We start from the raw sequence: 23,731 nt of genomic DNA, 5'->3' as shown, positions 1-23,731 counted from the left end.
TGTGTGTGGAAGTTGGCTTGTGGGTGTTTTTTTGTCTTTGTACATGGATGTTTGCAAAGTAGTTTAAGGCGAGTTTGAATTGCAAAATAGCACTTGCCAGGCAGCCAAAAAGCGGAGAGGGAAACAACTCCGGGGACATGCAGGTCCAAGTAAGATGTTTAGCAGCTACGGCGAGTTCTGTAAGTGACGATTTAACACCTGAAATGTGTTTGTGTTCCCGTTTTCCTCTCCTTCTTTTCAGGATTGCATCACCTCCCCTGTCGTCTCTGCCTGTCTCCAGCGGTGACTGGTCCTCGGAGCCATTGCCATGGGTGAAATGGAGCAACTGCGAAAGGAGGCGGACAGCCTCAAAGACCAGATCACTGTCAGTACTTTTTAACTCCACCTCACCGCAGCTTACTCTTATGACTACGACTCGATCAACCTGAACTTCATTGTGTGTGTGTGTGTGTGTGTGCCTCCACAGGCGGCGCGTAAGACGGTGCAGGACAGCACACTGCAGGAGGCCGCCGCGGGGGTCACCGTGGTGGGCCGCGTCCAGCTGAAGACCAGGAAGACCCTCAGGGGCCACCTGGCCAAGATCTACGCCATGCACTGGTCCACCGACTCCAAGTAAATACACCCTGTTAAATGAACTTCTCCTGCCCGTGTTCTGATGGTTTTCCATGATATGTGGCACCCACAGACAGCTGCGAATAGAGTCTGTTAATCCATGAGGTCGTTTTCATTGGTAGATTGGATTCCAGTAGCGATCACACTACCTTTAACTGGATTAATTACCCAATTTAATTCACAGAAAGAAACCAATTATATTGGAGTCATTGGTTCGACTGAAAATGTTGCTTTAAGTTGTTAAACTTATATATTTTTTAAGTTTTCTTAATATATTATTTATATATAATATTTATAATAATATATGTCTATATATAAATATAGGTTTTTATAATATCTATAATATTTTCTTAGTATTATTAATGTATTCCTAATTTTTATATTTTAAATTGAGGAAACCTAAAACATGTAGGTTTTACAAATGAAAGGCAATTTTTTTTATAAGAGGAACTAGTACATTTCTTACCAACATCTGTTGTGTTTTATTTTTCGTTTTTCCAAATCTCTTCCTCCTTATTTCCTCCATATTTTTCTTTTACTCTCTGCCATCCTTCCAATCGCTGTCTAATTATTCCCCTGCTCGTTCTACCAGGCTGTGCGTCAGCGCTTCACAGGACGGGAAGCTCATCGTGTGGGACAGTCTCACAACCAACAAGGTGCGATAAAAGTCACAAGATGTATCCAGACTGTGGTCCACAGAGTGTGCACGTAGAGCTCCGCTTGATGGAAGGTTCATGACATTGATGAACATAAACCGACAACCCATACAAAAAAAAAAACGTATGCATCTGTGCTGTTTGGTGGCTTCGGTAGTTAACAGAGGTGGGTAGGGGAATCAAAAATCATACTATCAAGTCATAGCCCTGTTATTTAAAAATATAGTAATAACTCAAGTAAGAGCGGTTCTCCAAATAACAACTTTAAGAGTAAGTTACTTTAAAAAGTTACCTTTCGTCAAATCTGTTTTCACATCTCAATCGATGGGATTGAAGCGCACGGCGAAACGCTATGGTCGTACTGCTAGTAAAACGGTAAAACGTCTAACCCGAGGGGACGGATCGAAGATGTGACTAGTTACTCTGCGCGTCTCCAGGTCAGCGCCATCCCTCTCAAGTCGTCCTGGGTGATGACTTGCTCCTACGCTCCCTCCGGGAACATGGTGGCTTGCGGCGGCCTGGACAACATGTGCTCCATCTACAACCTAAAGGGAAAGGACGGCAACGTCAAGGTCATGCGTGAGCTGGCCGCGCACACCGGTAGGGGGGGCGACCTGTTCAGACTTTCCCGTCCGTGCCGGCGTCTGTTCTGACACCGGGTCTCTTTTATTTCTTCATGTTGTGCTTGTGTGACGAGCCTCTGAACCTCGGTGTTATTTCAGGTTACCTCTCCTGCTGCCGTTTCCTCAGCGACAGCGAGATCATCACCAGCTCAGGGGACTGCACGTGGTAAGAGTTACGTATGACCATCACCGACCATATATTGAAGTCCCGGACTCCTGGACCCTCCTCACAGTCCTTGCTTCGCCCCCCCCCCGCACCCGTGTTCGTCTGCCTTGCTTTTCTGGCTCCTCCAGCGTGCTGTGGGACATCGAGACAGGGACACAAAAGACCGTCTTCGCGGGGCACCTGGGGGACTGCATGTCCCTGGCCGTGTCCCCGGACTTCAAGATGTTCATCTCGGGAGCGTGCGACTTCACGGCCAAGCTGTGGGACATCAGAGAGGGCACGTGCAGACAGACCTTCAGCGGCCACGAGAGTGACATCAACGCGATTGGGGTGAGGAGCCACAGAGCGTCCCCTGAAGCTCACTTCATTAGGTTGCAAGTTGTGTCCATGGTGGTAACCATAAGATCAGGTGCGGATACAGGTAACCTACTTTTTGCCCCTCCCCCAGTTTTTCCCCAATGGTAACGCAGTCATAACAGGCTCCGACGACGCCACCTGCAAACTGTACGACCTGCGGGCCGACCAGGAGCTCATCACCTACCAGGACTCCAGCATCATGTGCGGCGTCACCTCGCTGGCCCCCTCCCTGTCCGGGCGCCTGCTGCTCGCCGGGTACGACGATTTCAACGTCAACATCTGGGACGCCCTGAAGGCCGAAAGAGTCGGTGAGTGGGAAAAAGTGGGGAAACTGAAAGGAGGGCAACGGAGAGCGAAAAAATGACGGAGCCCTCTTCAGGAATCCTCTTCGGTCAGACTGATTAAGCGTAGCCTGCAAGGGCTGGCTTTGGGAGACAGACCCGGCGGTGCCGCGAGCTCCCATGCCCTTAACAGGGCGGCCTATTTCAGCGTCCGATCCCTCACGCTTTGCTGCTTGGTTCGCCGCCCCCCTCCCCCTCCACCTTCCGCTGCATCCACCCGTCGGGCTCTACCCTTCTACCCAATGGAGGAGTTAAGCTCATCGCTCCTTTATTTCAAACAGGAGTGAAATACGCCTGCCTTTGTTTGCTCTAACCTTGCCGGGAGTGATCGGAAGCAGACCCCAGGCGCCATTATATGCTTGATGCGTGATAGAATAAAACAAATTTGAAGGTCATTCTTGGAGATGTCTGTCAGAAATGTTATCTTTAGTGAGATTGACGTCACTGAGTATTTTTCACCGGCATAAGATCGTTCACGCACTCTCCAGTGAACTGCCCCGCCGACCTCGCACACAATCCGAGCTTTTGCCTCTCTACATTTTGTTGACACACATGGACGAAAGTTCATAAACACTTCCCAGCACTCGAGATCTGCCAATTTCTATGCGTGACGTGACAGACCGATTGTATGGACGATTTCACTTTTTTTCCAGATTGATTACAGACACGATCAACGATCATCGTTTTGTTCAGTAGTAGATGTTAATGTTAATTATTGAGCACAATAGGTATCATACAGTTCATAAAATCGGTAAAAATCTGAATCCCTATTGATCTATTCACTAATTTCTTTATGATTATTGAGTCACTATATTGAAAAACATTTGTGTACATCAGTTAAATTTAAAGTGATTCACATTATATGAAATGATCTACTCGAATTGTATGGGCTTTAATCATCATTTTAGACTCTGGATGGACCTTGAAGTTTTGTAGCTGTTACGAACAATGAAATTATATTCAGCAATACACCTCCCGACTCATAATCCATCCTTTGTTTTTGTCTGATATTTCAGGGGTGCTGGCTGGTCATGACAACAGAGTAAGCTGCATCGGGGTGTCGACGGATGGGATGGCGTGTTGCACAGGATCCTGGGACAGCTTCCTCAAGATCTGGAACTGAGGGAGTTCCTCGTCAACCGGGCGGAAAGAGAAAAGCAGGAGCGAGGGGGAGAGTGACCACCTGCCAGCGAGTTGGAAGAAGAGGATTTCGGGAGAGTGGAGAATTATTGATTTTCTAGGGAGGGGGGAAAAGGGCCAAGGAAACATGTAGCGAGAGAAGAGAGTATTTTCATTGTGCCAAGTCCCATCTAACGACGGAGAAGGGTTGTAAACATGCATACATATGATGGAGGAATTCCCTCTTCTCTCCACCACTTCTCTCTCACATTTCTTCTCAAGCTATTGGGGAATATGGGCTGGGGGCTGGGGTCAACAGTGAAATATACTTAAGATTCAAGACGAATCCAATCGATTCAACGTGCAGACTTGTTACAGTAATTGGAAGGATCACCCAGTGAGAACAGTTGCCAAACGGGAAGGATAGACACTGAATGACATAAATATACACAGGTCCAGTAACAGCGCATGTAGGTCACGCAAGCTATAAAATACCATTTTATATCAACCACAGGTTACAATTCAAATAAATCATGAGAGCGTTTGCGTCTTGTTCCCAACTGATCGTTTTTAGTTTGGTAGGCTTTCCCCTCGATACTTAAGGTCCTTATCTTTACTTTCTCCATTTTCTAAGTAGCTTAGAAAGTAGTTTAGAATGGATTTTTAGTGTGCTGATGTCTAAATTAGTATTTATGAGTTGTTTTTGTATGTGTGTTAGACAAATGTTTGAGTTGGGGCTCTTATCCTATGCCCTGTTCCCCACTCGCTGGTCATGAAAAGTGCTTTGAGTAAACCGCTGGATTGACGAATGAGAATATCAAAATGAACTCATGGTTCCCTGAGCACTTAGAAAAAAAATAATATGGCCCATCTTCCAGATTTATCAGATGACATTGGACATGAGAGTTTGAATGTGGATGATGACCAAACAACACAACTCTGCACACAAAAGATTACCTTCCCTTCAAATCGGCGTAAAGCTTCAGTTGTTACACTGCACCAGGTGTCTAGAATTTGGACTTCACTCTGAAAAAAATAAATACACTGCATAGTAAAGCCATGGTCTCTTTCTGAAAACTTTCTAATAAATGTGGAATTCTGTATGGACTCTGTATGGCATGTTTTGACCAAAAGCGTTTCAAACTAGTATCAGAATATCAAGGTTGAGCACAAATATCTGTGACTTATTGTGAAAACAATACTTCCACCTAAAATTTCCCAGAGTGACAGCAGTAGTGGGATTTTGTAGGACCGATTACAAGTTGAATTGTCACTTTGGACAAAAACATCTGCTAAAGGACATCATGTATGACATTGAAAGATGTTAGTTGTTTTTCCCCCTCTATTTTGAGACAAAATACTGTATAGTGGCATACCATCCAGTTCTTACATTATACAGTCATTAGTTCCTCCTATTCAATGGGTTTTATGTCCCAGAAGTCCCTTGAAAAGGACGCCACCATTTTAAGTAAAAGTGTTAATTGTGGGGGAAAATAAATAAGGGGGTTTGTGGAAGGGCAGACAACTTTAATTGAACTTTGCTGAAAGTAAAAACGCTGACAAAAACCAAGCATAAAACCGACATTTAAACAAACTTATTTCACAACGCAAATTAAAAGTCATGGAAATTACAGGGCACTTCAAGACAAAAGACTTTTCTCCAGACTGAAGAGCAGATGACAGATAATAGGGTAGTGTTGTCAGACAATTAAAGAACTTAATATTTACAAAATAGGACACAACAGGAAATTGAAAACTGGCAGGAAAGGTGTAAAGAGGCAGTTGAACATTTACAAAGATTTTCTTTTCAATCTGTACAATTAAAAGTGTTTTTAAAGAAATCTTAAAAAAACAAAACAAAAAAACAACAAACTGGCAGGATCCCACACGTCACTCCCTCATCCTCTGTTCTCCTGATCCAGAGCCACAGTCATGACTCTGCGGCTCATCTTCCCGGGCCTCTGCCGGTCGGGGGTGGAGGCATTCTGCTTCACCTGACGAGTGGAGGAGACCAGTTAGATCAGTGGAGAGCAGGTTAAGTAGAAAAGTACAATCATTAAACACATGGTACCACTCTTAATTTAAAAGTCCCCGTAAAATACAGTGATTTTTCTAAAACACATTGTACAGTTAGAAAATAAATTTCTGAAAACATGTGAAAAGATTAAACTACAGTATGCAACACTGAATTGTGGAGTTAAACCGTTGTTCACGATTTATGGACCACATTTTTTGTGCAGGGCCTAATTCAGGGCTGGATGACGCACAGCGGCCCTACTTTTCATTACTTATTATAGTAGTGAAAAATATTGAAGTCAAAATTTCTAATTTTGAGTATCTTCATTTATCAAACAGCCAACAACGAACAACCTCTTCCATCAGGGGAAGAAACTCCATGGCTCTCTCCAGTATAGCCCTACATTACTGGACCCCCACTTGACTTAAAAAAAAAAAAAAAAAGCTGAAATTTCACATAAAGTTGATTAAAAATAAACAAAGAGTTTGAACTGTATTTTACAAGAGATGTTTGCAGCATTGTACCTGAGCGTGCTGTTCTCTTGGAGAGTTTGTTGCCTTAAGGATCTGCAGTGGGGAGCGGCTTTCAGAAAGTCCATTACCTTAAGGAACAGAGGGAAGAGACACAAAAAAAAAAAAACACCAACACACCACAATTAAAGCAACAATGGGCAAAAAGAGGTTTCCCTGTTCCGTTGCATAGAATTGTATGATTTCAAAATAATAGTTAACACACCTTTCTGGTTCCCCTTAGCAGACTGGCCCTTGTTTTCTTTGGTAGCATTCTTAACAACCAGCCGGACAGCAAGAGGAGAGGAGCCTCCCTTTGTCCCACGAGCCTGCACCCCTCTGGCTCTGAGCCCGGTGGTACCAAAGCCCTTTCCTAACCACTGGGGCTTGAAAACCACCTGGCTTGGACTCTTTGGGTCAAAGGTCGGGCAGCGGATGCCAGTGCAAGGCTGCGGCTGCTCCTGGTTCAGGGCTGGAGTTGAGACAGCCGGCAGCTCAACGGCAGCAGGAGAGACAGGAGGCGGCTGGACGACAGTCACCTCCTGGTTCAAGGCTGGACTTGAGACAACTGGTAGCTCAATGCTAGCAGGAGAGACAGGAGGCGGCTGGACGACAGTCACCTCCTGCGCCACAGACGGGACCTGCGCTGCCTCCTCTGGGGAAGTTTCAACTCGAGAATCTGTAAGGGCGGGAAGGGAAAGCTGGGCGGGGTTCACAGACGCTTCTAGCTCCAAAGTGACAGAAGGGAGCGCATAGGAGTCGTGGGTTCTCAGCCTCGTTGGAAGAGGTGACTCTTCGGCCTCCTCCGCCTCCTCCACGGTCAGCTCATCCTCCGCGTGCACTTGGGCCTCCTCCACAAGCACAAAGGGGCTGGAGCTGCCAACACACTTGAGCGACGCCGTCTCCGGCGTGGCCAGAAGCGCAGCATCCGCCACCTTGCAACACAATGGAGGAGGAGTGAGGAGAGGCTCGCTGGAGCCCAGCTCCTCCTCCTCCTCCACAGTAACCTCTTCCAGCTTGAGCCTGAGGGGTTTGGGTTGCTTGTCCACAACGTCACCATTGAAAAGCAGGGCCAGGCGACTGGGGAATGAGGCAAATGTCACTGTAAGAGAAGCAGATATTCCAAATAAGTGCACAGCACATTTTAAAGCAACGGTTATAAGTTGCAACAGAAGACTTCAAGCATGCGGCCACCTCTCATAGAATCCGTAAGAGGTGTGCGGACGATGCCAACCGTGGGTGACCGGGGGTCACTGGAGAGCAGGTCACCTTCATTGGTCAGCTCACCTGGGCACAGGTCCACCAGCCTGGACGCAGCCTAAATAGCAGAATGAACAAATTGGTCAAATCCTGCAATCTCCCCTAAAACATTATCAGATAAGAAAATTGGTTCCAGTTAAAATAGTTTGATTCTTCTTGACGAACACGACTAGCTGATGTGCCTGTACCTGGATTGGGGTGCGGTCAACAGCTGTTGAAGGAGACCGAGGGTCGACCAAACACCTGGTCGCCACGCTTTTGGGACACGTGTTGAGCTCTGGTTTGGGCTCAGAGGACACGGTCACCTTGCTGTTACTGGATCCCATTGTGTCGACTGCTTAGTGTAGCTGTAAAGAAAGAAATCGGAGGAATTAGAAATCTGAATGAGGTTTATTGGACCAACACATCTACATAAGACAACGCATCTGTTGTAATGTAGTGCAGGCAAACGAGGAGCATTAAAAAAAAAAAAAAAAAGAAGAAGAGGCCACTTAACAGTCTAAAAACAAAAACAACTGTCGGGACACTTGAGAAACTAAACAGCAAAAAAAGGAATACACAGAATGTGATCTATGCACAGACAACGTAATTAAAAGGCTTTGGCAGGGGCTGAGTGGACGCTAGTATTGGCTGTGGATATACATAGAATGTGTGGCTGTGAGACACACACACACACACACACACACACACACACACACACACACACACACACACACACACACACACACACACACACACACACACACACACACACACACACACACACACACAGGGCTTAACCGTCAAAACTACTTTCAATGGCAGCCTTGCATTTGGCTTTCGCGCTAACATAGCACGTAAGTTAACCTGGTCATTTAAAAGCCAAAGCGCCGCCCGGAAAGTGCCCGTCACAATCATTTCGCGCTGAACTATATCGACTGATGTGACTCGGCGCAGCGGGACTCGCTTCGGGACTCACCTGAGGCGCAGCGGAGGTGGCTTCACTCCGTCGCGGGGAGAGCCGTTATTAGAACTCGCAGCCGTTCCTTCAACAGTTTAAATGGAGCGCACGTGTCTAATTGCTGGCCAATCGGCGCGCCCCGGCCTCGGGCCTCCTCGGCGCCGACTGGCCAACCCCGTCGTAGGGGCGGGAGAGGAGGAAGCCGATTGGCCGAGATCGCCGCGTTCAAAACGCGAGGCGTGGAGGCCGGAAGACAACAACTTTCAAAATGAGCGCAACGACAACTTGGGACCGTTTGGCAGCGAGGCGCCGCGACGGGAGCGATTTCACATTGAAGCTCAAAGCGATGGATACACGAAAAACGTTGATTATATAAACAACTACAGTAATAAATAAATAAAAATATGATAGAATAAATTATGATGCCGACCCTTCATAAAATGTTTTCGTCGAGAAAGAATAAAAAATAATGTGGACTCGTGACTCGAAAAGTGAGGTACTGGCACAAACAAAACATGGAATCTGAGCTTTATTGCTGGATATTATATTAAACATTACAGTCAGGTTAACTAGGTTGAAAACAATAATAGTGCAATAATTATAGTACAGTACACAGTATGGCAGAGAGCATTATTTTACAATTAAGCAAAGCTGTTTTACAAGGGTATTGAGAAAATAAAGCAAGAAGTAGAATCACAACGAATGCCCACATACATACACGTCTACTACACAATGGAAACAGTCTGAGTGGTTGTCTTTGCTGACTCATTGTTGGAAAAAGTAAGGTGAAAATAAAATCAGCACTTCCAACCAGCGGACCTTGCGTCCTTTCTTTTTTTTTTTTTTTTTTTCCCCCTCTTCATTCCGGCCCAACCTAATGTTAAACTCAAGAGCACTTTCAATAATAGAATACTCTTTTCAGCATTTCCGAAATGTAGTACCTTTCAAAACTGCACATGGGTAAAAAGTTTGTAATTTAGTAGCCTTAGCCACCACCACCAAGAAAACACGCGCGCGCACGCACACACACATACCCACACACCTTTTTTTTTTTTTCCTAAACCAATAGCAATTGTATTTTCTCCCACTTAGATTTTTTCCCCCCGAATCGGTGGAAAGAGGAATCGAGGGGGAATCTTCTGTTGTAGTATTATGATATGCTGTGTCCGTGTCATCACAGTGAGTCCTTAACCTCTGGTCGCTTCCCAAGAGAGATTTGACTTGAGTCCCTTAATGTCAGCATGTGTACACAGTTTAACATCTTGGCAGGTGGACGGTTCAGTGTCATACTCATTCCATCTCCCTCTCCACTCTCCCCTGCTGCGATTGGATGGATCCAAGAGATAACTATCATTCCCCCCTCATCGATATGTCATCTTGCTGTTCTCCGCGTTTCCTTCCCTAATTTTTCTCCACCTCAGAACAACACATTGTCCCAAACATAACGCACTCACACACTATGTCCCCCCGCCCGCCCCCAGTCCTTCATTCAGGTCCACCCTCTACCTCTCTTTGACAGAAATGAGCCAGCAACGTGTCTAAGTCACGGCGGTCGGCCACAGAGTAGAGAGAACTCTCTCCCATCATGCTGAGAGCCATGCGCAGGGTGGACCAAATGTTATCAGACATCATGGTGGCCGCGGCACCACCTGGCCCTCGTGCGGCTCCTGACCCCGCGCCGTCCCCTGCCGCCTGGCGCTGTAAAGACAAAGCTTCCAGAAAGTGCTCCACGGCCTCCCTGTGGCAAGAGTGAATCACATACGTGCAGGTCCGAGGTCAGACAAGGTGTCATCATTACAGCTAAAGCATTGTGTTTTTTAGAAATAGAAAAAAAAATTCTGGTCAAAGAGGCAGCTTTTCTTTGTTACCTGTGTGCCCCTAAGTTGACGCAGCTGATGCCCAAATTGTAGCGACTGCGGACAAACCCTGGCTGCAGTTCCAGAGCCCTCCTGTAGGCGGCCACTGCCTCCTCTGAGCGGCTTCCGTTGGCCAGTGTGGCGCCTAACTTATTCCAAAGTAGGTAGTCCTGCAATGAAAGAGTCCATTAGAGAGATGTGAAATGGACAGGTCACGTGTGTTGGGAGAATTAGAGTAAACCTACAAATAACAAGGGGCGAACTGAGCCATTGTTTTCCTATGAGGAGCGCAGCGGTGGCCTTTCAATATTGTGATACCCCTGGGATAAATAGAACTCAAACCAGGCGTTTTAGCGCTTTAAGCGTTTAGCGTTCAAAGTGCAACCATAGGAGGATGAGCCTGTTTGCTGCTGCGCAAACTTTACTAAATTTACAGTGTGACGTAACAAGGAATGGGAGAAAAACATGTGATCCAGTGGGAGGACAAACATATCCGCCAGAACTCACCCTAGACAACATTAAAATGCCACGACTTTGTGAAAAAAAAATTAAAATAAAGGTGCATGGATTTTATTATTCCAAAGGTGCTTCTGTGAGAACTTGTCTACTAGACGGCACTGACTCTTGCCATGTGTAGGCAGGTTTTATGATATTAAGGCAATAGTAATATTGACCTGTGGTGTGACGGACAGGGCAGCAGTGAAACAGTCGATGGCCTTGTCGTACTCCCCGCTCAGGTTAAAAAGAACACCCAGGCCGCACTGCAGCTGGGGATCCACCCGGGCGGGGTCAGAATTTGCTGCATTCAGAAACAGGGACTGGACCTCTGTAAACAGGGATCTGTACAAGATTTAAGAAAATAATTAGGGAGCGGTTAAAGTACTCAGTCAGCTTTTCCAACCGTTTACTTTATCCTTATATATTGACCACAGTTCAAAAAGCTACGAGTTCTTTGAGCTCAGAGTAACTGTCTAAAATTAAGGGCAATATTAACTTCAATGTGGTGAGAATGGTACTCACTCATGTAACAAGGATCCAAACCTCTCCTGCTTCTCCCTCTCTCTGGTACTCTCCCTCTCACGCTCTCCCTCGCTCTGTTCCAGGACAGAATGATATTTGGGATTGTGTCGCAGCCAATCGCGGAGAGTCTCGCAGGCTTGCCTGTGCAGCGACTCGTTGGTAAAACTAACGGCCAATGCCATTAGAGCGGTCAGGTTGTCGTTCTTCAGCTCTATACATCTGTGAGGGAGGAATGAAGGGTGAAAACAAGGGAATCAGAACCACAATCACAACACCATGTCACTGTCACACATAGATAAACCCTGAGGGGCTTTAGTATAGTGCCCAAGGAATTAATATACTTTATGACACAGACTCTGCTTCAAGGAGAGTCCATTGTAAGGCCTTTCCTCCCCCGAGTCCTCCCTTAATACACACAAATCGAAAGGTACATTACTGCATTCCCTCTCGCAGTCTTTTTTTTTTTTTTGGTCAGTCATTGGGCATTACGGTAACAGGATAAAACAGATAGAAGCATACAAATGCACAGGGATAACATTTCAACGGGGGAATTATAAATAAGGGGAATTATAAAAAATAGCTTTATATGTATGAACTGTCCGCGCCCGGACACAGATCTGAACATGGCTCTCCGTGCGCCCCGATTGCCCGTTCCCCCAAATAAAACAACTTAAAACAGTGTGGGGACGGGGCACGGCTCGTAAGCAGCGCATGGAGAAGGGTCGATCGCGGAGAGAGGGTCACGGAGAAAGTGTCCCCATCACGCACGGTTTTAATTTCATACGCACTTGTTTCAGCCACATTCGGTTAGACTGACAAAATTCTGAGTACATCCCTACCGTGCTCAGATGTCACGACTGACTGCAGACCAAAACAGAGCTGATCCTGGCTTTCTAGCTGCCCTGTGCTGCCAACACTACCAGAGTGTTTCTTCTCAAACAGCTGCAGAATAGGCTTGAGAGAAGCTGCACCTATCATCCACCATCTTGACTACAGCAACTCTCCTCCTACCAGACTGTCACCTCCATCTTCTGGGCTCTTCCTTGGCTCCCAATCTCTGCTCGCTTCAAGTTTTAAAGATCCTGGTCCTCGTCTACAGGGAGCTACATGGAACTGCAACATCAACCTCTCTCACCAAGTTCCAACTCTGGCTCTCTATTTTAACCTTTGCTGGTTGCCTGGCACAATCATTGTATGTAAAAACACATTAATGAAATCAATCATTAAATCATTATTAAAACAAAAATACTTTAATCACAAATACAATATTTAATCAAAATTAATTTTCGTTTCCATTTCTGCTATTCTGAGTAGATACCTGCGGAGGGCGCTGATGGCTGCAAATTCTTGCTCATTCTCTGCCTGGGAGGTTCCCAGATATTGCCATGCCTGCAAAGGACAGTTAATCAAGATTCAATGCACTGACTTGGACATTGTACTTTTACTAAGTTACAAAATACCAACATACTGGAGCTAAAATCAAATGGAAATCAAGTGGATAGGGGTTCGACTATATCAGACCCGCCAACCTATTTACTAATTACTCCATCAGTTATTCACACTGTAGCCCTCACGTTATAAGGCCAACCACATTGTATGCAAACTACTACCGCAAACTATATACAGTATACACATTCATCTCATTAGGATATACCCCCTGAAATGCATCATCTCGTATAGTTACCCAACATATTACCGTTTGTAATTTTCTTGGCCAAATCAGGTTCCTGAAGTCTGACCTGCTGTTTCTGATTTTGGCCGATTCCAATTTTCATTCAATTGTATGTTCATAATAAAACATTGACTGTTAACTATCTTTTACATTGTCATCCGATCATTTTGAGTTTATATCCGTGATCAGAGAAATCTAATTTTCTTATCATTTGGTCTCATTGGGTAGATATGCTGTACGTCAATGACAAATAAATCCCATGATCTGATCACGCTCACGTCATAGGACAGCTGCACATACGGACTACTGCTTTAATTTTCAGTTACCACAATAGTGAGATTGCTGATTTTGACACTGTGTGTTTACCATTGTTCATTATTCACTATTCATAAATAGAATATGGGACTGTCACCAAGTTTCAGTAAAATGCAACCTGTAACTCACTGAGATTTAGTAGGACACAAAATAACTAACATGGAAATATCCAGTTCAAACTTCAAATGAAAGTCTCTTTCACTTTTAAGGACAAATATGCCTTTGTATTATATTTATATGATACTTCAAACATGACATTCCAAAATAAATTGCAATCACTGCAAAAAAAAGTAATGATTATATATATATATATATATATATATATATTTTTTTTTTTTTACTTCATATAGACAATTATATATTTGAAATTGGTTTAAGAAGCAGAGGTAGTATATAAAGGCCTAAAGTGTCTCACCAGTTGGTTGTCTGGTTCTCTCTGTACAGCACTTTCAAAGAAGCGCACAGCTCCAGGGATGTCCCCCGCCTCCATCCTCTTCAGTCCCTCCGACAAGGGGTCCTGGTGGGACAGGTAGGGGTTGTCCTCTTCAAATTGGTATCCCTGTTACAAGAAAAGAGGAAATTCAAAAATAAACAGAATGCATTTAAAAAAACAAAAACAAAAGGAAAAGGAAAAGAGGGAGTTCACCCAGGTACCAAACAAGAGGGATGGATAACACACACCTTGTCATAAGAAGAGCTGAGAAGGTGATCAAAGTCGGAGAGCCAGGGATGGCTCTCTGCGTCCCTCTTCGCCATCTCCTCCCACTCCTGCTGCAGCTTCTCCCAGAAGTCCACATCGCTCTGAGAAAACAACAAAACAGCCAGACCAGTTCTCCTTCAGAGCTTGTCTTACAAGTGTGAAATTGAATCATTTTCTTTAACCTTTACTAGAGCGGGAAAACCTAGCTGCACCTTTGAGAACCTTTTTCAACACCCTAGCACTTACACACAATCACACACATTTCCAGCTCATACTGTGGATCTAGAATTCAAACTGATGACAATTCAGTTACAGAGACTCACTTTTTACTCACCACAAGGCTATGGCTGTCCTCATTCAATATACCCTTGATATGAGAGATGAGTTTCTACTTTTCTCACCTCCACTGCAGCTTTAGCCTGTTGGAAATCTGGTCCGGATGTGGCAAACTCATCTACCCAGGCTTCAGCAGAGTCCTGTGACACCTATGTGGGAACAGAGAAATAAGCACAATTGGTTGGAACCCTGTGCTATGCTTTATCATTTTACTTGAGCCAATGATATGACAGTGAAATGGGTGAAGGAATAGATGGAAAAATGGATGGAATGGAAAAAGGAAAACAAAGAAGCCATACAAACAGCAGGGAGAAATGGGCATTTCTCTTTCTCTTCAGCTTGTCAAGTGAAAGGCAAGCCACCATATAGTTCCTGCAGTGACGGCAGGAATTATCTTTAAAATGAAAAAATCCAGTTAACAGCAATGTCAGTCCAATGCTGTGCGAATCTTCCTTAGGTTTGAAGGGAATCTTCCTTGGTACTAAAGGAACAAAAATCTACTTTAAAAAGTGCTCAAGCTAAACTTGTGTGTAGTTGTAGCTGTAGTTACAAAAAAAAAAAAAAAAAAAAAAAAAAAAAAAAAAAAAAAAAAAGGAGGAGTAGAATCCAATCCAAAAAAAGAAGAAGAAAAAAAATCGGCTGGTACCATGAGCGCAATGCAACTGAAGCATCAGTTGCCAAGCCACGCTGCATGGCGTTGCCATGACTACAGCGGCCCTACCTGCCTGATGACCTTGGCCCACTGCTCGGCCTGTTTAGCCTTAGCTTTTTCAATCTTCTCATTCCCCTCTTGGGTTTCCAAGGGAAGACTCCCTCCCCCAGACTCCTCCAGGAACTAGGATGGTAAGCAAGGATGGGTGGTGGGCAGGAGGGCAGAATGTTTCAAGGAAGTGATGGGTGGTGGGTGGAGTTGTTTTTTTTTTTGGTAAGGGAGGAACAGGAGTAGTTTTGATTTGGAGTGGATGAATGGTAGTTGTTAATCGGGGGAATGGCAAGCCGAGAGTTAAAAGGCAGGTCAACAAGGGGGAGAGTAGACGTTAACAGTTAGAAGGAGGCTCCATTTCTACAACTTCTATGAAATGTGAGTTAATGCAAAAACTTTTGTTCAGTAAAATCAGAAGAGAAAAAAAAAAAAATGCGCATGGTCTACTTTTTTTGTATGTGTGCTGCCGAATAAAACAAAGTGAATTGAAACTATCCAACCCATCTTAAGATCAACAACTGACGTGAGGACCGGAGTGAAGTTGGGGCTGTTTAGGGAGAGAATGTATGCAGAACAGTGGATGCAAGGGGAATCATCTCCCTGCTAAACTATTTCCATCTGCAATGGTTTGTAGCACTGAGCTGTGAGATTACACTACAAGAAGAGTGAATGGCTGCTGTTTGGTTACATTTGTGGAAGATATGACCCTGTACTGCAGTGACTCACAGGCATATTTGGTAAAAAATAAATATATATATATATATATATATATATAAATGACTGAATATGCCTCCTTGTGAATTCCTGGTTGAAACCATCCCATCCTCAATGGGAAGTGGCTCGTACCTGGTTGAGGGTGGAGGCCCAGTTCTGAGCCTCCTTGGCCTGAGCCTTATCTGTGTGCTGTTTGTCTGCTTTGTTCTCCACTGTGACACTGCCCTCGCCAATCTGCCTAATGAACCGCAGGAACTACACAACAACGGAAAAACGAAAACAGAATAGAAGTTACTTTTTTCCGACACTAATTGGCCACACGTTTTTGCATCCAACATATTGCTGCTCCACATCAAGTAGCACAGAGGCTTGCCAAAGAAAATGGCCACGAGAAACGCTGCAAACTGCGTTTCAACATGACCATTGCATTATGTTCTCACAGAACTCAATACAATAACATCATACAAATAAAATAAAAAATGGTGCATGGCGATAGATGTGTAAAAAGGCATGAACCATGAATATAAAACGGAAGAAAAATACTTCCAACGATGAACACAAAACACAGAGCTTACCTCGGTGTTTTGTAATTTGGGGTCATCAACCTTGGAGACGAGTTCGCTGGCCGTTCGCTTCAACTCCTCTCCTGGTTGATACTCTTTTGTCCTTAAGGATGAACAGAGACAGAATTTAATTATATGATATAAAATGATCCTGACCAAATAAAATGAGAAATTTTATTCTCATTTTCTATAAGTCAGTATATATCTGTAAATCTTAAATATGCATGGCAAAATGTAACTCAGAGAATACAGCTTTTCACTACAATACACAACAATGCAATAGAAAACGCAGATCAGAGGGCAGGGAGCACATGGATAGAGTATACAAAAATCATTATAGCATATTAAAGAGATGACATGCGTTAATATTTTGAGAGCTTTAACATGAGATATAAAATTCCAAGTCATTATGGAACAGGCAAAATACATTTACCAAAGCAAGTAAGATATTAAAATGAACAACAAAATTATTATTATTATTTTTTTTTTCTATACTGGTCATATGATTCTAGCAATACCTCTCTCCGGTGTACAGAACAATGAGGGTGAATCTGTGGTAAAGCTTGACATACCTTACGATATTTTTTTTTTTAGAATCTGGACAATTACAAAATAAATGGAGAACAGTTGTGTCAGTCAAAATCGAAGGGAAGGGATAAAAGCCACAAGAGAATAGATATTTATATTTTCCAAAACCACTAATAGTTTTGCTGCATTTGGCAACTCAAAGGAGCTAAAAGATCATTATAAACACCATCACAAGGTGTTTGTTGTTTGTCGTTGCTTCCAGCAACCCAAGGGACACCCAAGGTGTTAAATTGTCCCCTCTGATTAAAGTAAAATCTAGCTTGTGTCGCCTCATAAACTTTCAACACATTCATTGTAATCCACCTTTGAGTTCCAACACACTTCCTGAGAATGACAAAAATATAGGTCATTAAAAGCATATACCCAGTGGGCCATGTAATGTAGTCTAATATCCTTGCCATACACATGTGTTTTCCTCCATCACGCTCCCCTTCCCCGATTCATGGACACTCGCATGTTCCCAGCCTAGGCGCTGTATTCCAAACTGAACTTCCCGAGGCCTCCCTTTCATTTCTCTCACCATTCCTGGTCCTTGTCTCCGAGGTCCCCCAGCCACAGCTTCTCCTCTGACTGCTCCAGATATTCCTCTGCCCAACGTCCAGGATCTTGAGTGCCACAGAGGAACACAAAAAGCGCAGAGACTCTAAGAAATGACTCAGAAAATTAGTCTCATGTCTGCTTGCATGTTGTACACGACTTGACTAGTGACCATGAAATAATTTTTTTTTATTTTTAGAATCTTTACATAAACCCAATGTGTTCATGCCTGACAGAATATGAGTGCCAGCTGAGTCCATAACACCAATAGCACAAGTGAACACTCAGGAGTGAATGATAGAGATAGAGAGGACCAAGAAACAACACAAAAAAGGATACCTGCAGCCTCGGCAATGAACTCCCTCGTCCAATCTGCATCGGCCGTCTCGCTGACTCCGGCCATCGCAGGAGAAGAGTCAGCGCCCGACATGAATTCTGCAGCCCAGTCGCCTGAGAGGGCCAAAGCTGCCACACCCGGGGCTGTGACATGGAATTGAATGACACTAATAAACGACTTGAGCGACCTCGGGAACAAAATGTGAGGAGACATTATATTAAAAAAATAATAATAATAAAAATATTGATAAACACAATTCAAAACAAAACTTAACTTCAAGGTACCTCTCTGTGGGGCCTGTCTGTAGCTTTGCTGGTCAATCTGCTGCATTTCCTCCAACAACTGGCCCATGTCAAAGGTTTGTGGAGGCCTTGGGGGTGCCTGGAGGAACTCATTGACCAACTGGAAGTGCAGTACATTCATGTTACGATCAGTTCATGACCCATTATAATTTTCTTCATATTACTGGAGAAGAAAATCTACTGTTGTAGTAGCAATAGCATTTCTTGGCTGATCTTAACAAAGGAAGGCCATTCATTGGTATACAAATTATTATTTTTTTAAGATTATGGGGACCGACCTCTTCTTCACTGGCAATTTCAATGGGTGTTGGGGCAATCTGAAAGAAGAAGGAAGAGATGATAAAATTAACATATACCAGGCAAGGTAACACATCCAAAATCTACTGTGCGTCATTTGGCCAAATGTGTGCTATGAATGATTTAGAGTATCAAATTAAGATGAGCAGTGAAAAATCCAAATAATACATGGAAAGGTATATTAATAAACAATGAATGCAATAATGTTAGAAGAACATGTCATGTTACAGGTAACTTTTGACTAAACGTCCATGCTTACTGGAGGTGTCGACCGGTGCCTCCATGCGCCGCCTTCCTGGGTCAAATGACTGGTCAACTTCATGAGGGGATTGGCTCCCCCACATTCCGGCTCCACCAACTCCCGCATCGCCATGGCAACACAAGGATGAGGCAAACCCAATCAGACCACCTGAGAACAGGGTATGAAAAGTACATAACATATGAAGTCTGGATAGGGAATTCACCACAGGGCTCCAACATTCATTCACCAGACATATATAGACAGGGTGGAATCAAACTACAGTACTTATAGTGTAGCTCTACAAATGATGACACTAAATATATTTGCAAAATTGGCTGTATCAAATGAATCCGTCAAAACTTCACTCAATTAACCTTTCATTAGCCTATATGAATTACTTTTTTAAAGTTATTTTACGGCCTTGAGATCTACCAAATCAGACCTAAATGAGAAACGGAATACATTCAATTCTACTGACTTTGTTTCATCTTTCTATGAACTAAATCAAAAAGATTTGGGGTTTTTTACGAAACCATAGTCACTGAAAAATGTCAGATTAGATTTAGTGGTTTGTTTAGTCCTGACAGGGCACCTCAGGTGCAATCTCTAGGGTGCCCAGCCACTCAGATCTCACAACAAATATTCAAGCTCCATCTGTCATGTTCCTAGCTGTTGCCTGACTCCTCCCGAGACACAGGAAAGAACAAAAAAACAATGCTTTGTGAAGCCCCCTCACCCACAACAAAAGATTATACAATATCCTTTGCAAAGTTTTGGTTTAACATGTCAAATTCGAGTAGTTGATCTCACTACTGGGACCCAGCAGGTCAGTTAGATAACTAGCGAGCTGTTGTGTACACAGCAGCTTACTGAACTACTCCAACAAGTTTACCACAACACTCATTTCCACAATGAACCATGTCAGGAATAGAACATCCCTCTCCCATCTATAAACCAATAGCATGCAAAATGTGCTGTTCTACAGGTGGATCTATCTATAAAGCGTTATAGATTTAAAGAGCCAAACAGCTGTTGTATTATCAGGGCCACACTAAGAGGATTAGACAGATATTAATACACACACTTCCACAGAAAGGCTATAGATTGAGTGCATGACACCTGTTCACTTGCAGGCCACAACCGTTCAATTCGCTGGAATTCAATTCAAGTAGTGAAAACAAACCATTTCCAGCCTTTGGTAAGCCATAAATACATACATACATACATACATACATACAGTACATACAGTACATACATACATACTCGATAATAGATACTTTATTAATTCCCCTGCAGCAGCTCACATCAACATAATAGTCAATAATAATAAAGAATATAACAATATAATAATTTAACAATAAACCTCTATCAACAATGCACACTAAGTTTGCATATATCTATACATTGCTGTGCTAGTAGTTCTGTTATGTCCCTTTTTAGAGGATCATTAACAGACCAGTTGAACAACGACAGCCAGGGTGAACTGTGTTGACACAGAGCTTATTCTGCTCCACTAACACTTATTAAACTGTTAGCCTGCTAGCACTGGACACACCGGGGTAGGCTAATTAGCTAACCCGCTCCCATTCTATTCAAGTGCACGAAACATTTCGCCAAGTGGAAAAAAAAATAAAAATGAAAACGGCAGCGATCTGCTAATGTGCGAAAATGTCAGCCAGCTGTTGTAGTTAAGCAGCGACTCGTCCATAACGTGCAGTCGGCTCAGAGAGCACGGAGCGCTGGGTAGCGTGTGTCGAGCTCACCGCTGCCGAGAGTGCTCCTCTTCTCTTGATTCCCGACTGTCCTGCTCAGAATAACAAACAAAAAAAAGAAAAGGGGGGGAAAAAATAAAAAATAAAAAGAAACCGACGCTTTCGTTGCGACGTCCAACTGACACGGCGCTGTCACCGGCGTCTCTCTATTTACCTTCCTCCCCCATGACCCAAAACCCCACCAGCACCAGCAGCACCAGCAGCACCACCAGCAGCAGCAGCAGCAGCAGCAGCAGCAGCTCCTCTGCGCGGAGTGTCCGTATCCCCCGCACAAAGGCTTCCTATTCCCAAACAGTGTCTACGCAGAATGCGGGCCGCGCTTCTGCAGCACAGCGCAATTAGCTTCATTTGCGTCTAATCTGTATAAGTAATAGCAACGTAAAAAAAAACCACATTGATCATTATTATTTTTTATAATTATTATTATTATTATTTTATTTTATATATACGTGTTATTGTGTATTTTCTTAATAACGTGTATTGTGTCCTTTATTTTGTGTGGGGTTTTTTTTAAAGACTCGTTATCTATTTTCTATTTTTATTACTTTATGTGTGCCACTGCAATGTCTATCCATCAATCCATCTGTCAGTCTATCTATCTATTTATCAATCCCCCATCTGTATTTCCATCTATCTATCTATCTATCTATCTATCTATCTATCTATCTATCTATCTATCTATCTATCTATCTATCTATCTATCTATCCGTCTATCCATCCGTCTATCCGTCTGTCTATCCGTCTGTCTATCCGTCTGTCTGTCTGTCTATCCGTCCGTCCATCTATCTATCTATCTATCTATCTATCTATCTATCTATCCATCCATCCATCCATCCATCCATCCATCCATCCATCCATCTATCTATCTATCTATCTATCTATATGTCTATCCGTCCGTCTATCTATCTATCTATCTATCTATCTATCTATCTATCTATCTATCTGTCTATCCGTCCGTCTATCCGTCTGTCTGTCCGTCTGTCTGTCCGTCCGTCCGTCTATCTATCAATCTATCTATCTATCTATCTATCTATCCGTCTATCCATCCGTCTATCTGTCTGTCTATCCGTCCGTCCGTCCGTCCGTCCATCTATCTATCTATCTATCTATCTATCTATCTATCTATCTATCTATCTATCTATCTATCTATCTATCTATCTATCTATCCATCCATCCATCCATCCATCCATCCATCCATCCATCCGTCTATCCGTCTGTCTATCCGTCTGTCCGTCCGTCCGTCTATCTATCTATCTATCTATCTATCTATCTATCTATCTATCTATCTATCTATCTATCTATCTATCTATCTATCTATCTATCTATCTATCTATCTATCTATCTATCTATCCATCCATCCATCTATCCATCCATCCATCCATCCATCCATCCCTCCACCCACTTGGCTTATCAGAATCTAAATCCACAAATTTTAACCTCTGGTAGCCATCTGCTGCTGAGGCAAATGTGTTATCTAATGTTTATTCTTTTGGGGGAATTGTGATCAGTTTGTATCAAGCCGATTTTGTCGTTGGACAAAACAATCGCCCTTTACGTCAACATTATTCATAAAGACGTCATATAGATTTTTATTATGAATTTTGTAGTATTTTTCTGACAGTTTTCAATAACAATCAGTCATCGTAATCCATGTTTTCATCGTATCAATAATTACAGTTAATGTTCCATTAGTAACATAGTAATAATATAAGTTATTAATGCAATGTTTATCCATTCTTAACGATACACTTAAAAACGACAGGCTTCATTTTACTGACAGATTTAGCACTGCACATTGATAGGCTACACAGACAAACAGCAAGAGACACAGAGGGGAGTGAGGGGGAGGCGGAGGAGAGAAAGCACACAGTTATACATTCATTGAACCGAAGATATGGAGAACAAAACAAAACCTGGGGTGTGAAGAAGAGAGTGACATAGAAAGTATCTTATGGAGGAGAGAAAATGAAGGCAGTGAAAGAGAAGTGAGTGCTTAAGTATTACAACGATGTGCCCTCCGTCGTCTGAGTTTGTCCTTGACAAGTTTCGGAATTACAACAATATAACACGGAAATAAATCGACACTCATCAAGCCAGAGAATATCATCCTCATCACTATTACAATTATTATTATCGTCGTTTCCTGTTTTCTGATTCTGTAAATGGAACATAGATGGAACAAAGCACGACTTATAATAAATCATTCAGTAAATTATTTTCTCTTCCATCTGAAAGCATACGGAAACAAAAATAAGTGGCTTTGATAATAGTGATAACAATAACATTATCATAATAATATTCATCATTGTATGTACAGAAGATTCATTACAATCAATACAATCAAAACTGCCCAAGCTGAGCTGACATTCGCAAACAGCAGGGGTCACATTATAATGTGTGTGTGTGTGTGTGTGCGTGTCTGTGCGTGTGTCTGTGCCTGTGTGTGTGTGTGTGTGTGTGTGTGTGTGTGTATGTGTGTGTGTGTGTACAACGTGAGGTTCTCGGAAGATCAGTATGCAGTGAGCTAAACAGTGTAATGAGAGTCGCTTAAACACATTCCTGGGGTCATGGCAGAGGTCAGAGGTCAGGTTACACCGCATGACAGGTGATCACGTTATGAATTTAGAAGCATGATCTGGTGCCAGGACCGCAATCACAAACTCGGCAGCACCGAAAACAAAAACCCGCCGTCAGAAAATTATCATTTTTCCCCCGTCTCTGCGGGTCAACCGGTGATGCACAAAATCACCGATTAACCAACCCACCGGTGTTTTTACCCTCCGACCACGGCTGAGGGTATTAAAAAAAAAGATGCCGGGGCGTGAATGAGAATGCTTGACCTTGCAGCTGTGAAGCCGTCAGCTTCCGACGGACAAAAGGTTCAAAAGCCAGAGAAAGGTCGCGACGCTGAAAGCAAAACGCACAACATAAGGTAAGCAGCGGGTGAACCATGGCCTCGTTATGAGCCACGAGATCGGAAACGGTTGACCTCGCTATATCCGCGCGCGCGGGTTAATGGGCGCCGAGGAGCGCGCAGAGGGCGGAAGGAGGGAGAAAGACTGAGCAGCGGCCGCCTAGAATCCTTCTACGCGGGGGCGGCACGTTGTGGGTTCTTCGCCCACGGATCTAGTAGAAGGCCAGTCGCTTGTGAATCGCTTCAATATCAATTTTCTAAGGA

General features: G+C 43.5%; 3 protein-coding genes across 6 annotated transcripts; 1 reads left to right on the top strand and 2 right to left on the bottom strand.

The window, feature by feature from the left end:
* Positions 1–230: 230 nt before the first annotated feature.
* On the top strand, positions 231–4,975 carry gnb3a (guanine nucleotide binding protein (G protein), beta polypeptide 3a). 2 transcript variants are annotated; one of them, XM_080005470.1, is made up of 8 exons: positions 231–364; positions 467–612; positions 1,205–1,268; positions 1,706–1,868; positions 1,991–2,054; positions 2,186–2,387; positions 2,506–2,722; positions 3,772–4,975. In XM_080005470.1, exons 1-8 carry the CDS (start codon positions 308–310, stop codon positions 3,876–3,878), a joined length of 1,020 nt encoding a protein of 339 aa, XP_079861596.1. In that variant the 5' UTR covers positions 231–307; the 3' UTR covers positions 3,879–4,975. The 2 variants fall into 2 exon arrangements, with proteins under 2 accessions (XP_079861596.1, XP_079861595.1); XM_080005469.1 differs by having other exon boundaries at positions 1,991–2,057.
* Positions 4,976–5,394: 419 nt separating this feature from the next.
* Positions 5,395–8,656, bottom strand: cdca3 (cell division cycle associated 3). The gene is made up of 6 exons (XM_080005467.1): positions 8,619–8,656; positions 7,849–8,007; positions 7,595–7,718; positions 6,627–7,502; positions 6,416–6,492; positions 5,395–5,868 (listed from the first exon to the last, which is right to left on the bottom strand). Exons 2-6 carry the CDS (start codon positions 7,984–7,986, stop codon positions 5,773–5,775), a joined length of 1,311 nt encoding a protein of 436 aa, XP_079861593.1. The 5' UTR covers positions 7,987–8,007; positions 8,619–8,656; the 3' UTR covers positions 5,395–5,772.
* Positions 8,657–9,121: 465 nt separating this feature from the next.
* Positions 9,122–20,724, bottom strand: pex5 (peroxisomal biogenesis factor 5). Of its 3 annotated transcripts, XM_080005459.1 has the most exons (17): positions 20,545–20,724; positions 18,800–18,949; positions 18,522–18,560; positions 18,226–18,343; positions 17,944–18,084; positions 17,588–17,672; positions 16,492–16,582; positions 16,049–16,171; positions 15,221–15,334; positions 14,565–14,648; positions 14,145–14,264; positions 13,879–14,022; positions 12,795–12,865; positions 11,477–11,695; positions 11,131–11,296; positions 10,469–10,626; positions 9,122–10,338 (listed from the first exon to the last, which is right to left on the bottom strand). In XM_080005459.1, the coding sequence occupies exons 2-17, from the start codon at positions 18,911–18,913 to the stop codon at positions 10,086–10,088; spliced, it is 2,040 nt and encodes a 679-aa protein (XP_079861585.1). In that variant the 5' UTR covers positions 18,914–18,949; positions 20,545–20,724; the 3' UTR covers positions 9,122–10,085. The 3 variants fall into 3 exon arrangements, with proteins under 3 accessions (XP_079861585.1, XP_079861586.1, XP_079861587.1); XM_080005460.1 differs by lacking the exon at positions 15,221–15,334; XM_080005461.1 differs by lacking the exons at positions 15,221–15,334; positions 16,049–16,171.
* Positions 20,725–23,731: the final 3,007 nt, after the last annotated feature.

Source organism: Zeus faber (genome assembly GCF_960531495.2).
Source record: "Zeus faber genome assembly, chromosome: 8".
NCBI lineage: Eukaryota > Metazoa > Chordata > Actinopteri > Zeiformes > Zeidae > Zeus > Zeus faber.
This window is presented reverse-complemented; position numbering and strand designations above follow the sequence as displayed.

Bases quoted from the DNA above. Each gene is read 5' to 3' on its own strand.
- gnb3a (XM_080005469.1), top strand. From the start codon at position 308: ATGGGTGAAATGGAGCAACTGCGAAAGGAGGCGGACAGCCTCAAAGAC. The intron at 1,269-1,705 runs GTGCGATAAAAG...GCGCGTCTCCAG, and splicing joins ACAGTCTCACAACCAACAAG to GTCAGCGCCATCCCTCTCAA. The intron at 1,869-1,990 runs GTAGGGGGGGCG...GTGTTATTTCAG, and splicing joins TGAGCTGGCCGCGCACACCG to GTTACCTCTCCTGCTGCCGT.
- cdca3 (XM_080005467.1), bottom strand. From the start codon at position 7,986: ATGGGATCCAGTAACAGCAAGGTGACCGTGTCCTCTGAGCCCAAACCA. The intron at 7,719-7,848 runs GTACAGGCACAT...TCTGCTATTTAG, and splicing joins TTGACCGCACCCCAATCCAG to GCTGCGTCCAGGCTGGTGGA. The intron at 7,503-7,594 runs GTGGCCGCATGC...CTTCTCTTACAG, and splicing joins TCTTACGGATTCTATGAGAG to TGACATTTGCCTCATTCCCC.
- pex5 (XM_080005459.1), bottom strand. From the start codon at position 18,913: ATGGCGATGCGGGAGTTGGTGGAGCCGGAATGTGGGGGAGCCAATCCC. The intron at 16,583-17,587 runs GTGAGAGAAATG...TTCATCCTTAAG, and splicing joins GGAGACAAGGACCAGGAATG to GACAAAAGAGTATCAACCAG. The intron at 11,696-12,794 runs GTATCTACTCAG...CCTCCCTCACAG, and splicing joins GCCATCAGCGCCCTCCGCAG to ATGTATAGAGCTGAAGAACG.